General features: G+C 34.4%; 1 protein-coding gene across 1 annotated transcript in view; it reads right to left on the bottom strand.

Annotated features, from left to right (window-relative positions):
- Positions 1-66: 66 nt before the first annotated feature.
- The window catches only part of TMEFF1 (transmembrane protein with EGF like and two follistatin like domains 1), a 137,556-nt gene continuing 122,012 nt past the window's right edge, over positions 67-15,610 (bottom strand). The window contains exon 10 of the mRNA XM_031969184.1: positions 67-1,212. Within this exon, the coding sequence (XP_031825044.1) occupies positions 1,128-1,212 (85 nt within the window). The 3' untranslated portion in view covers positions 67-1,127. The remainder of the gene's footprint in view (positions 1,213-15,610) is intronic.

Here is a 15,610-nt window from a genome sequence, read left to right as displayed (position 1 = left end):
GCTTTTAAAACCTACAGACCAAATAATATTAAAACAAGTAACAGACACACTAAAACAGAGGCCATATAAAGTGAAAACATTGTATTTTAACATGCTTTCCAAACCAAATATTAAAATCAATTGTTTATTTTCAACAAATTATTAAATTCTACATGCATACTTTTGAAAGTCTAAGCTACATATTAAACAGCTGAATACATCCTACTCACATTTCAGATCTTCCAAACATCAACAATCTATTAATATAACTATAACCAGAAGTCTAATTTGGAGAGAGGGTTGTTGTTTTTTTTTTAAGCTCTTGGCATATTCTCTTCAAGAACACTGCTTGTAAATTAGGGGGGTTTTTTCATTTTTAATCACAAACACTAATACAATTGATTAATTTTTTGTGTTAAACAAATATTTTCTTTAAAAAAGTGACTATTAAAATGGTCTTAATGAAAAAAGTAGGCTTGATTCCAATCTGTTGCCTTTTAAAGTCAATGATCACAATAACTAAATCTACGGGCCCACTTTTTATGGATTTGTTCCATCAGCACCATAAGAACCTTTTCCAAATATTAGAAATGTTTCACAAGGAGAATAGTGCTTGGTTTACAATCCAAACATTTTATAAATATTTTACAGCTACACACATATACAGCTTCACAATTCATGCGATAAGCAGTATCTAAAAAAATCATGTACTAAATCTCAAAAACATTTAAATATCTATTTAAACACAGTGTCTTCTAGGATTTTTTTTTGTATGAAAAGTAATTTGTAAACATTTTTTACCTTTAGTTCATGCTTGATTCTTGTGTGTGTGTGTGTGTGCGTGTAAGTGTGAGATTCTATAATTATTTGTGAAGTGATCAAGGTTTGCAAAAATATTACATTCCATGGGTAAAGTACAAGTCTTATATAACCATGTGTTACAGATACAGAAAATGAAATTCAGTATTTAAAAGCACAAAACAGAAACTCCATAATTGTTAGAGTTGATGCTTTTCTAAATACAAGCCAACAGTGTTCCACTAAAAATGTCCAAAAATAAGGCCTCTGAAATAAATATTTCTATTCTTTAAAAAAAGACATAATAAAATGTTTATCACATGGTTGGTGTACATATAAAAGTCATCGAATTAAACCATTCTGGATGATGTGTCTGATGTAAAATGGCCTAGGTTTTGCTTCTGCCGACGTCCTCTGTTGTTCTTAGGGCATTTTCTGTTGGTTTAAAAAAAAAAAGAAAGAAAGAAAGAAAAAAGAAAGTAATTATTGCATTTAGCATATTATAAAAGTTTTCCAAGATACCCTAATTTCAAACACAAAGAAAGCTATATATCATGGTATGGGGAGGGAAGGATGTACCATTCGAAAGGGAGGGTATCAGTATGGCGCTAGATTCCATTCATTCGGCAGGGCTGGGAGCAGAGAGGTTGAACACATTTCTCTTTACATAGTGGGATAGAACACTGGATTTTTGGTTGTTCAATTGTCTTGTCTGACTTTTTATGATGCATTTTGGGGTTTTCTTGGCAGAGATATTGGAGTGTTTTGCTGTTTCCTTTTCCAGTTCATTTTTACAGATGAGGAAACTGAGGTAAACAGGGTTAAATGATTTGCCCAGGATCACACAGCTAGTAAGTGTTTGAAACTGGATTTGAACTCAGGAAATGTCTTCCTGACTTCAGGACTGGCACTCTAACCAGTGCTCCACTAGAAAGGATAGCATAGAAAGGATTAAAACTGCCCTAAAATATTGCCCTATTATTCCCTAAAAAATATGCCCCCCAAAAATACCCTGTATTGAGAAATAAATTTTATGTTTTAAAAAAAGACAAAAATAAACCATTTCTTGAGTGCTGTTTACATTCCCCAGTAGTACTTTAAGGTTTTCAAGGGCTTTCTTCACAATATCTTGCATCTGCATGATGTTTTCATATACAACAAATATATTTACTATGCAAGACAAATATTACTATTCTTATTTTCCAGATAAAGAATGTGAGGCTAAGGGAGATTAAGCATTTTGCCTAAGGTCACACAGATGAGTAGGGGCTGAGAAGGACAAGAATAAAATTCTTTTGATTACTATTATAGTATACTCTCAATCATACCACACTGTCTTTGGTTGGAATGATTGGACTGTCATGACAGAAAGATTTCAATGACAAGGAATGCTCAGAAAAGACTAATAACTATGTATTTCTAGCAAGTCATTTGATTTCTAGGGATATTAGTTTCCTAGTCTGTAAAACAAGAGGGTTGAACATGATCTCAAAGGTCCTTTCCAGCACTGATATTTTATGATTCTATCAATGTTCTTAATAAAATTAAACACTTATATTAAAGCCCTTCCAGCCATCCTGGGAGATGTCTAATCTCAGAAGAAGTAAATTCTGATGGCAATAAAGTTGAAATTAAATCAATTGACAACTCCAGGATCTAACTTAACAAGCATTTGAGTCTATGCACAAGACTATTTGTATTGGGAGTGGGAATACAGGGAACATGGTACACTGCAAAATATTCAGAATTGTTTAACAATTAAGAGAACAATGAACAATGGGCTTATGAGTGAAAGACAGGGACAGAGAAAGAGGGAAAAAAATGCATACAGAATGGCCAAAACCGGAGATAATCAAGAGCATCTATATAATCTACAGAAAATGCAGGTCAGTGTGTGATGTAATGTCTAAGTAAGTTAAAATTCATAAATAACATTATAGTTATCCTTTTCACATTGCAACTTTGCTCACTGAAGTTTCAATATATCACAGGTTGGCATAAGAATTAAATGTGAATTTTTGAGGAGTTTTGTAGAAGCCACAAAAGCCACACAAAATCCAGCAGACAATACAGAAAAGTTTAGAAAAGTCAAAAATGCATAAACTATATGTATGGTATTACATATTATCAACATTTTATTTTAATACCATAACAATTCAGATTTCTTCTCTGGTAGAAAGGGAGGGTCAAAAATCATATGTGGATTTTTCAGATCTCAGGGGTGCCCCTAATCCCCATGATGTGGAAGAGATAACTGTATAAACTGCTTATAGGCTTTGACCTATGTTCACTGGGATACTAAGAAAAACAAGTCAGTCCTTATTGGGATCTCCCCAGCAAGACTTCAAGTAGCCAACATAAGTGAAATGACAGGACACTTCTTCATTGGAAGAAAGTCCCAGGATGTCAGAATTCCATTGGATCTCATTCCAGGATACCTGGGAAAGGAAGACCCCCTTTGAAAAAAGATGGAAGTCATTCTAGGAAAGAAAAACCTTGAGTTGCCATGAGTAGAAAAATAAGTGAAGATAATGTGGAGCAATTTGCTGAGTAAGAAATGCTACTGAGTAGAAAGTGCTACAATCCATACTCAGGTTCTCAAGATGGCAGATGATAGGAAATCCATATGAAAGCAACTTGCAGCCCAGCTCTAAGGATATGGACTACATCTCAGTACACTACATCTCATATCATCAAGCTGTTTCAGTTCAGAAATGAGGCAAATTGTCTTGAATCCTTCAAGACGACACATTGGAATTTAGCTCATTGTCTAACTTTTTTTTTTTTAACAATTCCCTTTATGTCATTCAGACTAAGTGCTTTTTTATATCCTTGTTTCCTGATCTCCAAAACATATTTCTATTTTATTTGCATTATATCATATACTCTATACAGTTACATTATATTTGTAGGAAGAGGAGCCAAATCAGACCAAATAGTTATCAAGGAAGTTTTTTGTTTTGTTAATATTGTAATGCTTTAATATTTTTAGTATAGCTTGTTTATTCATGCATTTAAAATATTATTCTGACAAGGTATCCATAGGTTTTACCAGAGTGCCAAAGGGACCATGATATGAAAGAAGATAAGACTCTTTGATCTAGGAAATTTTTTTTCTAACAATTTGAGGTATTCAAAAATGGGAAATGCTGCTGTAAGAGGTGGGCTCTCCTCATTAGGGGGTATTAATCAAAGCCTGAATGACCTCCTGCTGGTGATTTTTGAAGAGGTGATCCATTTCAAATTCAGATCTTGAAATACTTGAGGGATTATTTTTCAAGATGTTTCAGGGAGGGAAAACTATCAAAAGAACAGGAAAAACCCAGGTAGTATTAATGCTCAAAAAAAGGATTCTGAGAGAACATCATTTAACTACAAACCCACATGTCTACTACTTTTCATATTTATAAACTCTCAGAATATGCTGTGTCTTCAAAATGAAAATATGAGGAAGGAACAAATAGGTTTTACTAATAATTCTCTGCATCCGAACATATCTTTGGAGTTGCACAATTGCCTGAAAGGTATGTTGATTGCAGAAAAACACTTGATGTTATCCACCTCCAGAAAGAGAAGGGATGGATCCAGAATACAGATTGAATATATTTCTTTTCTTTTCTTTTTTTTGGAACATGGCTAATGGCCAAATATGTTCTGCATGGCTTTATAATGAGTATTGTATTTCATGCTTTCTCAATGGATGGAGGGAGTGGTGGGAAGGAGACAATGTAGAACTGAAAATAAAAATAAAATTTAAATTAAAAAGGCATTCAACTCAGAGCGAATCATGGCTTTCAAAATCCTTCCAATAAAGAGACCTTCATACATATATGCTCAGTTGTTGTTTGTTTTTGATAAATGCAACCATGGGGATAATTCTGTTGAAGGATACTTATATGCTCAAGAAAGGTACTTACAATGATCATGGAGAATGTCCTTGAGAAGGGTCAAACAGAAGAAGAATGCCCAACAGATGGTAAGGTCTTTTGCTAATTGCATTAAATCCCACACTATGAGAAGACTTCCTCAATGAAGTTTATTATTACATAAAATAAATGAAGAAGAGCATTTTGCCAGAGTAGTTCTCTAGAGAAGCTACTAGCAAGAAGAAATAGTTTGGGAATCTATCTTGCTCAACTATGCATATCTATTTTTCTTTTGTTTCTAGTGGGTGAGTAAAGTTGAAAGAAGAGAAAAAATTTTTCTGTTCATTGAAAAAAGTTAATTAAAAAACAGAGAAATAATAAGCACTGAATTACATATGCTTTCAATAAAATAGACAGCAAAGACCATGAAATTTACAGGGTCTGTATTTCTGCCAGAGCAAAAAACTGTTATCTATGATTGGAATCCAGACTGGTTTCTTTTGTAGAAGAGATAATGAAGAACCTGAACTGGACTGTCCCTTCACCGTATAATTATCAAGGAGTTTGAGGGGTTCCAAGAAGACTTCCCACTTGAAAACAAAGAAGAAAAAAAGATTTAAAGAAGCAGAGGGAAATTCTTACCTGAGTCAGGACATTGGAGGGCAAAAGAATTTAGTAGAGGAGAAGCAGAAGAACTGATGAACAGTTGGCAAAGTAACAGATATGAGGTTCCTCATTAGAGGGAGCTGAAACCTTTGCTGACTGAACTCCTAGAAGTGATGGTACTGACTTTCCAGTACTATCAGGTAAAACATAATCCATTAAGGGTTAAAAGAGTAAGAGCAGTAGCTGGAGAGTTCCTCCTCAGGATTACTGGCATAACTATTTGTTTGATGATAACAGAGAGGTCTGATATATATATATATATATATATTTTTTTTTTTTTTTGTGGGGCATGTAACTAGGAGATACCAGAGAACCTTCCCAGACCTGTCAAACTGGATAACTATTACTTCTGGTGACTAATGTGGGTTTAACTGCCAGTATTGCTAAATATTGTTAAGTTTTGATCAGGGAAATGAAGCTCTTAGGGGCACAGGTGATGTTTTTCATCACTGAAGCTTAAGGGAAAGGCAGAATTGATAAGTGAGAAGATGCTTATAAAGATAGTGTCTAGGATTTGGTAGGTGACACACCAGATAGGGCTTGGAATTAGGAAGACCTGACTTCAAATCCTGCCTCAAGCATTGACTGACTGTGGGATCCTAGGCAAGTCACTTGATTTCAGATGCCTTGGTTTCCTGCACTGTAAAATGTAGATACTAATAGCACTTATTACTCAGGGTCATTGTGAGAATAAAGTGAGATAATGCATGTGAAGTGCTTTGTAAATCTTAAATGCTGTTACTCTTGTTGTCATTATCATTCTTATTTCTTGACTTTGGTTCAAAAAAATAAATAAATAATGATAGGTTCCGCTGGCCAGAGAGGATATCTACCTAGCCAAATTAAGAATGTGGACCTGGAATCTCACAAATTTGATCAAAAATGAAAAAAGAAGGGGAACACTGACTGAATATTCACCACACTTGCTAACATGGAGAAATGCTACAATAGAGCTGATGGAGATGCCCAAATTTTCATAGGACATGACATGTAAAAAAGGAGCTGACACAAAGCCCATTATCCAAGACATCTATTATACAAATATATAAATTATGGGGAATAAACAAGGTGCATTAAATGTTTGATGCAAGGAAACATAGTGGATAAGGCCAGAGTATAGCCATGGAAGGAGATTTTTTGGTTCAGATTTGGGATTTAATTTTTAAATGTTATTCTTATTAATGGAATAAAGCAGCTATATCTTAGTGCAGTAAAAAAGATGATTGTATTATGAAACTGCAAATATACTGTACACAGCCTGCTGTTCCTTTCAAATATACAAAATTAAGTAAATTTCTTTTTGTCTTCCCTCTACCCCCACTGTAGAGATGGTTATCATTAAATAGAAGTGTGTGTGTGTGTGTGTGTGTGTGTGTGTGTGTGTGTTTGTGTGTGTACACATCGATATGGATTTAAAGATGTGTATACATATATGACAAACTGAAGTATGCATAGAATAATTTATATGTACATATATACATAGATATACCCTATGTATGTAAAATCATTCTATGCATATTTCTATTTGTCAGTTCTCTCTATGTAAAGAAAGCATCTTTCTTTATATATCTTTCATAGTTAATTTGGTTATTTATAATAGTCAAAATAACTTATTTGCTCCAAATTGTTCTTAAAACAGTATTGCTATTCCTGTATACAATGTTCTCTTGATTCTACTCATTTTTCTCTTCATTATTTTGTGCAAATCTTTCCATGTTTTCCTAACATCATTGAACTCATCATCTACCACAGCTTATTTAGCCATCCCCCAACTGATGGGCATCTCTGCAATTTCCAATTCTATTCTAGGAACATGACAGTGTTTTGTCTTGTTTTTTAATTTTCCTTTTCTGTCTTTTTCTATTTTTTTCTTATTTTAGTTTTATTTTTCAAAAAAGAGAAAAACGTTAAAAATAAATAAATCTTTGGGTATAATCCCAGATTGCTCTACAAAATGGCTGGATCACTTTACAATTCCACCAACAATGAATTAGCATAGAGATCTCCTGGTGAGGAAATTAACAAAAAATTAATAAATGCTCTGTAATTTATAATTCTTTTAAAGAGCTATCTAAGGGTGGTCAGAAGTGACTAACCAAGGTCAAATAGCTACTATGTGTTAGAAGCAGAACTTAGCTCAAGTTATCCTGACTCTTAAGGCTGGTTCTTTAACCATCTCTTCATCATACAGCCTCTCATATTCACAGAAGATTATAATACAAGGAAGAGAAACCTGATGAGAGCAAATTAGAGATTTAAATAAAGGACTCTAAGAAAATTTGGCATACAAGAGAACACTTTCCACTGGGGTCAAGGTTTCTCATAGCTATATGGATCTAATTTACTCACCAAGGCCATTAAAAGCAATATGTGGTGACTAATATGGTAATGTTTTACATGATTGAGCATGTATAACACATCAAATTACTAACTGTCTTAAGGAAGGAGGGAGAGAGAAAGTCTGCAACTAATTTTTAATGAGTATTAAAAATTGTCTTTATACATAACTGGGGAAAAACAAAATGTTATTTAAAATAAAAAGGTAATATGTGGGTAGGTAGGTGAAAGCTTGCTCATATAAGTGAACTGAGGTGGTCTGTGAAGATTGAGATAATCATTTCTGGTTCCACATTCATATGGAAGAAGTAGCAGCATCCTCAGGAAATTAAAAAGCAGCTCCCAGATTTCAAGGGGATAGCACTACTTTTACTGTAGGGGACAAGGAGGTACACATTACTAGTTCTGACTGATACTCTGACAGCCCTTGTTCTTTTTTATCTGTCTCCTTCCTTTTCCTGGAACTAGTCTCAGCTCCTTAGTCTGTTGGAAGGTCAGGAGTTTTTCACTTGTTAACATGTTTAGGCCTGTAACTAGGATTGCATTTCTGGTTTCTCAGCTTCTATGGTGAGCACGCCAGAATAATTTCCATACTTTCTCCTTCCTCACATACAAATATACACATACAAAAGATATAAAAAGAGAGCAAATTCTGTACCTTCCCATGCTCGCTTTCTGAATTCCAGCTTTGATACAATTATAAGATTTAAAGATGAAAAGGATTTTAATTATCTTGTTAAGGGGTTCTTAACATTTATTGTGTCATGAATCTTTTTTGGCAGTTTGGGTAAACCTCCTCAGATTAATGATTTTTTTTTTTTGTTTTCCCTATAAAACATTGGGTTTTTCATTTTAGGGTTTTTGTTTGTTTTTTAAATTTCTGGAGTATTGTGATCAGTTGTGGCCACATTTTAGACAGGGCAAAAAATAATCCGAGGAATATCAAAGGGAGAATCAAGATGGTGAGGGTTTCAAAATAGTATTTTAAAATGCATAAAATAAGATTACAATGGAAACCAATTATATTGAAATGCATTTATCAAAAAATCTATAGCCCCACAGGTAAAAATCTCTAATCTGATACAATTCTTTTATTTTACAGTGGAGGAAATCAAGGATCAAAAGATCAATTAAGTTACCCATGTTTACACAAATGTAGACAGAAAAGTTAAAATTTAGACACGTCAACAAAGATTTATTAAGTAAAGACTATGCACATAGAAGAGAGTCAGGAATGCAGCCTAAAGAGGAAGAAAGAAAAGCAACCATTGAGACGGAGATGCTACAGATCACAAGAACTTGAGAAACTCGGGTGAAATGAACTTCCAGATTAAACCTTGGGAAGTCCTCTGAAACCAAATACAGTTCTCTTTCTTTCATACCCTAATTCCCTCCTTCGACCAAATCTAGAGACCATGCTTAGTTCTCACCCCATTTTGGGTAGGTCACTAATCAACTGAAGGGCATCCAAAGGAATAGGACCAGGATGGTGAGGGTCTCAAGATCATGACACATAAGAATTAAATTGAACAAATTGGAATATTTCATCCAGAGAAGAGAAAACTATGAAAAATAGAAGGGAGATTTATCTGTCTGTCTATCATTTATCCATCTATCATCTAGCTAGCTAGCTATCATTTATTATCTATCACCTATCATCTATTTATCTAACATTTATCTATCTACCTATCATCTATTTTCTTTCTTTTTTCTTCTCTCTCTCTCTTTCTTCCTCCCCTCTCTCCCCACTCCCTACCCCTCCTCTCTTTCTGTATTTGAAGAGCTACCAGGTAGGAGAGGGACTGTGTTTTGGCTGACCCCAAAAGGGAGAAGTTGGAGCAGCAACTAGAAGCTCAGAAAGACAGATTTCAGCTCTCTCTAAGGAAAGGCTTCTTCAGCTGGTGTCCATGAATTTGTGTGTGTGGGGGTTATTATCATTAACATTTAATAATTGGATTTCAGTGTATTTTGATTCTTTTAGAATCCTGTGTGTTTTATTTTATAAACAGTTAAAAGCATTATTTTGGGAAGGGTTCATAGGTTTCATCAGATTGTCAAAGGGTTCCAAGAAACAAAAGGAGGCACCTCTGATTTAAGGGAAAATTTCATGAAAATTCGATGTAATAAAAAATGGGATGTGCTGCTTGAGAGAGAGTGGGCTTCCCTCTCTAGAAGTCTTTAATTAAAGACTAGTATTTTATTTTTCCAGATGAAGAAGGCTTGCCTTGTGAAGAGCTGAAATCTGTCTTTCTGGGCTTCTAGTTGCTGCTCCAACTTCTCCCTTTTGGAGTCAGCCAAAACAGACTGAGTCCTTCTCCTATCTAACAGCTCTTCAAATCCAGAAAGATGAGTGGGAGAGGGAGAAGAAGGGGGAGAAAGAGAGAAAGAGAGAGAGGGAGAGGGTGAAGGAGAAGGAGAGGGGGAGAAGAAAAGGAGAGGGAGAGAGGAAGGAAGGAAGGGAGGGAGAGAGGGAGGAAGGAAGGAAAGAAGGGAGGAGGAAAGGAAGGAAGCAAGGAAACAAGGAAGGAAGGAAGGAAGGAAGAAAGGAAGGGGAAGGGAGGGAGGGAGGAAAAAAGATGGAGATGTTGAAGAGGTCAATCCATTTATCAATAAACCTTTATTAAGTGCCCACTATGTGCCATGCACTGTGCTAAGCACTAGGAATATATATATAGGCAGTTCCTCTTGGGATAGGAAATGCCATCTTTATGCAGAGAGAGAGATATGAAGACTGAATATGGATCAAAATGTATATTTTGCATTTTGGGAGTTTGTTTTTTTTTTCATGGTTTTTCTCTTTTGTTTTGATTTTTCTTTCACAACATGACTAATAAGGAAATATGTTTTAAATTATTGTATGTGTATAAATTATATCAGATTGCTTGCTGTGTTGGGGATGGAGGAGAGAAAGGAGGAAGGGAGAAACATTAGAGCTCAAAAATCTTACAATAATGAATGTTGAAAACTATTTTTACATATAATTAGAAAAATTATAATAATATATTATTAAGTAAAAAACATCACACTTCACCACAAGTCCAGATTTAAATATTGTTTTGTTATTTTATAGATTTAAGAAAGTGATGGAGAAAACATTAATAATGGAATGTAATGAAGTCAAAAGAGTAAGCTGTCAGCCTTAGATTTAGAAGCACTCTTGAACTGAATCTTTCTCTGACACATTAATTTTGTGACTTGAGAAAGGTTCTTTAGCCCATCTGAGACTCAATTTTGTCATATGTATACAGGATTATTATAAGACTCAAACCTTAAAATACTGTATTAAGATCAATTATTGTTGTTATTGAAACTTCTTCAGAAGTTCCATTTATAGAACTGCTAAACATCACTTTTGGTTCCTAAAGATTCAGACATAGAGAAGTTTAAAGTAATGAAGATGGTATAATAATGAAAATTGGAATCAGAAGACTTAAGATGCTAGTTCAGCCATTTTTGCTTGTGTAATCCAAGTTTATTCACTTTCTCTTTCCAGGTTTCAATAATGACCATCCCCCCTAAAAAACTAAAAATAAAAAATACCTCAATTATCCAACAGATATTGGAAATGATGATTAAAATTTCATTGCTTATGTTTTTATTAAATTTATTTTCTAAAGTTAACAATATTTTCTCTCCCTCATACTGGTTTTATAATTAAAAAGAAAAACAAATCAAAACTCTTGCAATAAATAATCAAGTAAAACAAATTCCCACATTGTTAGCCTTTGTACAGCCTTTCCTAAGTCACCATGAAAATATAAAAAGCTTCATTGTACGTTGCTGTACATTACTGGCTTAAAATTCTATTACAATGGCAGCTAGATGTTACAGTGAATAGAAAGAGCATTGGCCTGAAGTCAGGAGAAACTGAGTTCAGATCCAGCCTCAGACACTTAACACTCACTAGCTGTGAGATTTTGAGCAAATCACTTAATCTCAATTGCCTCACCAAAAAAAAAAAAAATCTATTACAGATTTCTTCTAGGAGGAAATGCAATACAGTCAAAAAAAGTGCTGGGCTTAGAATCAAGAATAACCTTCAACTGAATCTATCCTCTGATATTGTCTGATTATGTAACTTGTGAAAATTTTTTTAACCTATTGGAGTCTCAGTTTTATAATTTGTAACATGGGGCCAATAATACTTCTATTCCCTATCACAGAATTATTGTGAGGTTCAAACCTTAAAAGTACTATATTAATATCAGTTACTTCTAAAGTTTCTTCAGAGGTTCAAATTATATGACAGTTGTGAACTCCATTTTTTAAACAGAAATAATTTTCAACTATATTATTTTCTTCCCTGTTTCCTTAAATGGACTATACAGTACATAATTTAGCCTTTTCTTGATGCCTATGGAAGGAAACATGGTAAAGTAGAAATAGTATTTGATTTAGATAACTGAAGTTCAGTCATCTTGGACATTAATTGATATTGATCAAGTCACTTAATTGTTGTGAATTCTTTCTCCTGCAAAATGAGTGTTGGCCCAGAGGACTGTTAAAGCTCATATAATTATATGTTCTTTGTAAATATCCATTATTTGGGTATCATATTGCTTGCTTTCCCAATGGATGGGGGAAGGACCAGAAGGAAAGAGAGAATTGGAATAAAGGCTAAGAACTAATTAATTGACTTAAAATAAATATTTATTATTGTGCCATATTGTAGTAGAGTGACATCCTTGAGATTGTTATGTAAATTAGAATCATTGTCATTACACTCAGATTCTTAGGCATGCTTAGGGTACAGCGTGCTCTAGCCCAGCCCATGTTCCTTGCATGCTTAAGTTCTCACGTTGCTGTGCTTAAGGAAAGCATTTTCCCTCATCTTTGTTCCCTGCTATTATGTGTCACTTCTTGTTTTAGCACTATGTTCCACATTATAATGTCACTACCTGATTTTACCCACGTTTATCTGGGCTGAGGCTACTAGTCTCTTCTAAAGAGTAAAGAAAACCAAATTTGCTTCTTACTTTGTTATTTTGGTTATTCTTAGTTCACCTAGATGGTTGGAGTTACTAGGAGACTTATTTCTAAATTTTGCTACCCTGTTTCTCTCTTTTTTTCCCCATAGTATTTTATTTTTCCAAATACATACAAAAATAGCTTTGCAAAACCATATTTTTTTCCCTCTTCCCCCACCAAGATAGCAAGCAATCCGATATAGGTTAAAAATGTGCACTTCTCCTTCATCATGCTGCACACACACACAAAAGGTCAGATCAAAAGGGGGAAAAAAACACAAACAAACAAGCAAACAAACAACAACAACAAAAAGGTAAAAATACTATGCTGTGATCCATATTCAGTTTACACATTTTCTCTCTGAATGCAGATGGCATTTTCCATCCAAGTCTATTGAAATTGCCTTGAATCACTTCATTACTGAAAAGAGCTGAGTCCATCGCAGCTGACCATCACATAATCTTCTTATTATTGTGTACAACATTGACTTGGTTCTGCTCACTTCACTTAGCATCAATTCATGCAAATCTTTCCATACTTTTATAAAATCAGCTTATGTCCTTTTTTTAAAAAAACAATATTAAATGTAGAAATAGCCCCAGACTTGGAGTCAAAAGACACGTCAATCAATACTGGTCCTGTTACTGGTAAGTAAGGAGCCTCAGTTTCCCCCTCTCTACAAATAAGGCATTAATACCAGTGTCCTGGCCACTTTACAGTGTTTCTGTGGGAATCAGATGAGAGGAATGGAATCCCAGCAACGTCAGAGACACAAAAGAACTAATAGATAACTGGTTCAGTCCTCTCCCCCCGCCCAACCCCCGAATAGATAACTGAAGCTTTGAGAGGGATGAAATGACTTGTTAAGGTCATGTGGTCACAGATAAGTCCTGGAGTACTCAAACTCCCTTCACAGGTTGCCTCCTATTGCAAAGGCACCTTGTGAACTGTAGCAAGTTATATAAATGCACAAGAATGAGGAGGATGGCAAGAACGATTAATGTCCTTGGACAATGCTTAGTTTGGGGTTTACAATCTCTTTTGGTTTCGTACCCCTTGGCTTTCAGTAAACTTTTCACTACTTCCTATTCAACATGAAGGAAGTACATTGTAGAGATCACTGTGCCTGTATGTTGAGCCTAGAATTAGGAAAACCTGAGTTCAAATTCATCCTAAGATACTTTGTGGCCCTGAACAAACCACTTACCCTGTTTCTTTAATATAAAATGGGAACAATACAGTCATTTTGAGGCTCTAATGAGATAATATTTGTATAGAGTATTTAGCCAGGCACATAGGATCTATAAAAATGTTTCCTCCTTTTCCTGTATCTCCTGTTCAATTTGGAAGGAAATAAATGCTGGAGTTTAGCATGTATGTAAGATGTACATAAGAAACAAAACAAAGAGATTAAACACAATAGAATACAAGTGAGTTTTTTTGGGGTAAGGGGAGGATTTAATTGAACAGTCCTTGTCCTTGTATTCCTTGTCCTATAAATATATATACCAGGTGGGGAACCACTGGTTCAGATGATAGAAACATTCTATTTCAGTAATAAATCAGCCTATTTTCTTGAGCATAAGCAATTATTTCTCCATTTTAAAAAAACATATGGCTCTGTCAAAACAGGGTGGTAAAGCATGTTTATTTTAAAATAGTTTTGATGGAAATGTTTCTTAGTCTTTGACAAGAAGGGTAGGGACTATTTTGGCCTCTTTTCATAATTACAGAGCTTAGTAGATAATGCCTGGCAGATAGTAGGCACTTAATAAATATTTCTTGATTGATTAAAATTATTTTTAAAAAAAGAAAAGAAAAAAAGCATGGGAAGCATTGTTCTCATGAAAACAGAATAAACACACAGGAAGAAGTGATCAAATTAATCAAAACATGTCTCCATTTCTTACTTGGGTTTTTGATTCTGTAAGCTAAATTCTATTACTCCAGTTAAGGAGTAATATTTAGTAATAAGGAGTAATATTCATATTTTTTTGAAAAAATTTAATACAATGCCTGACACAGAGTAGGAACTATATAGATGCTTATTTTCTTCTCTTTCCTTTCTCCCCCTGCTCCTCATGACTCTTTCTTCCCTCTTCAGATAAAAGATAAAATCATAGAATATGAGAACTGGAAGAGACCTCAGAGATCCCCTAATCCATATCTGAAGCATGAATCTGCTTTTTAACATTCAGCTTCCACTCTGAGTCCATCTACAATCTCCCATTCATTTTTTAATCAACTCTAATTCTTTGGAAGTGTTTGGTGATCAAATTCAACTCTGTCTCTCTGTAACTTCTATTAAGTGCTGCCTTCTGGGATCAAGGAAGAAGCCCTCAAATATTATTTCCCTGCTAAATTTTCTACACATGAGATTCTCTCATGACTTGACCAAGATTGTGGTTGTTCTCCCTCCTCTGGACATAGTCTAGATTTTCCATGTCCTTTCTAAAGTAGTAATAATATAACAACAACAGTAATAGCTAACATTATAAAGTGTTTTTTTGAGATTTGCAAAGAACTTTATAAATTCTATCTCAACTGTAGGAAGTAGGTGCTATTATTATCCTCATTACTATTATTATCCCTATTACTACCCCACTTATTATTCTCATTTAAGAGATAATCTTATTGATACTATTCACTTAAGGCTAAAAAAAAATTCTTTGAGGAGGCTATAAGGCTACTGGTCTCCATGCATGTGTATGTAATTTTTTTGCAGCTCTACCATTTTCTAATCTTGCTCCTTGAGACATCAATGAAAAGTGGCCTCCTATTCTTAGATCCCCAGCTTTTTGTAAACCATTGAAGGTGAGGATTCTGGTCTGTAGGACAGAAACATCTATAGCTCTGGGTTCTATAGTCCTTGTTTATACTCTAATAGGACTCTAATGTAGGGAGTGGGTAGAGTGCTATTGGCTTTTAAGTCAGAAAGGCTAGTTAATTGTATTACCCTGAGCAAGTCATTATTCTGTCTCAATTTCTTCATCTAT

This window comes from Sarcophilus harrisii, chromosome 1, assembly GCF_902635505.1.
Source record: "Sarcophilus harrisii chromosome 1, mSarHar1.11, whole genome shotgun sequence".
Lineage (NCBI taxonomy): Eukaryota > Metazoa > Chordata > Mammalia > Dasyuromorphia > Dasyuridae > Sarcophilus > Sarcophilus harrisii.
This window is presented reverse-complemented; position numbering and strand designations above follow the sequence as displayed.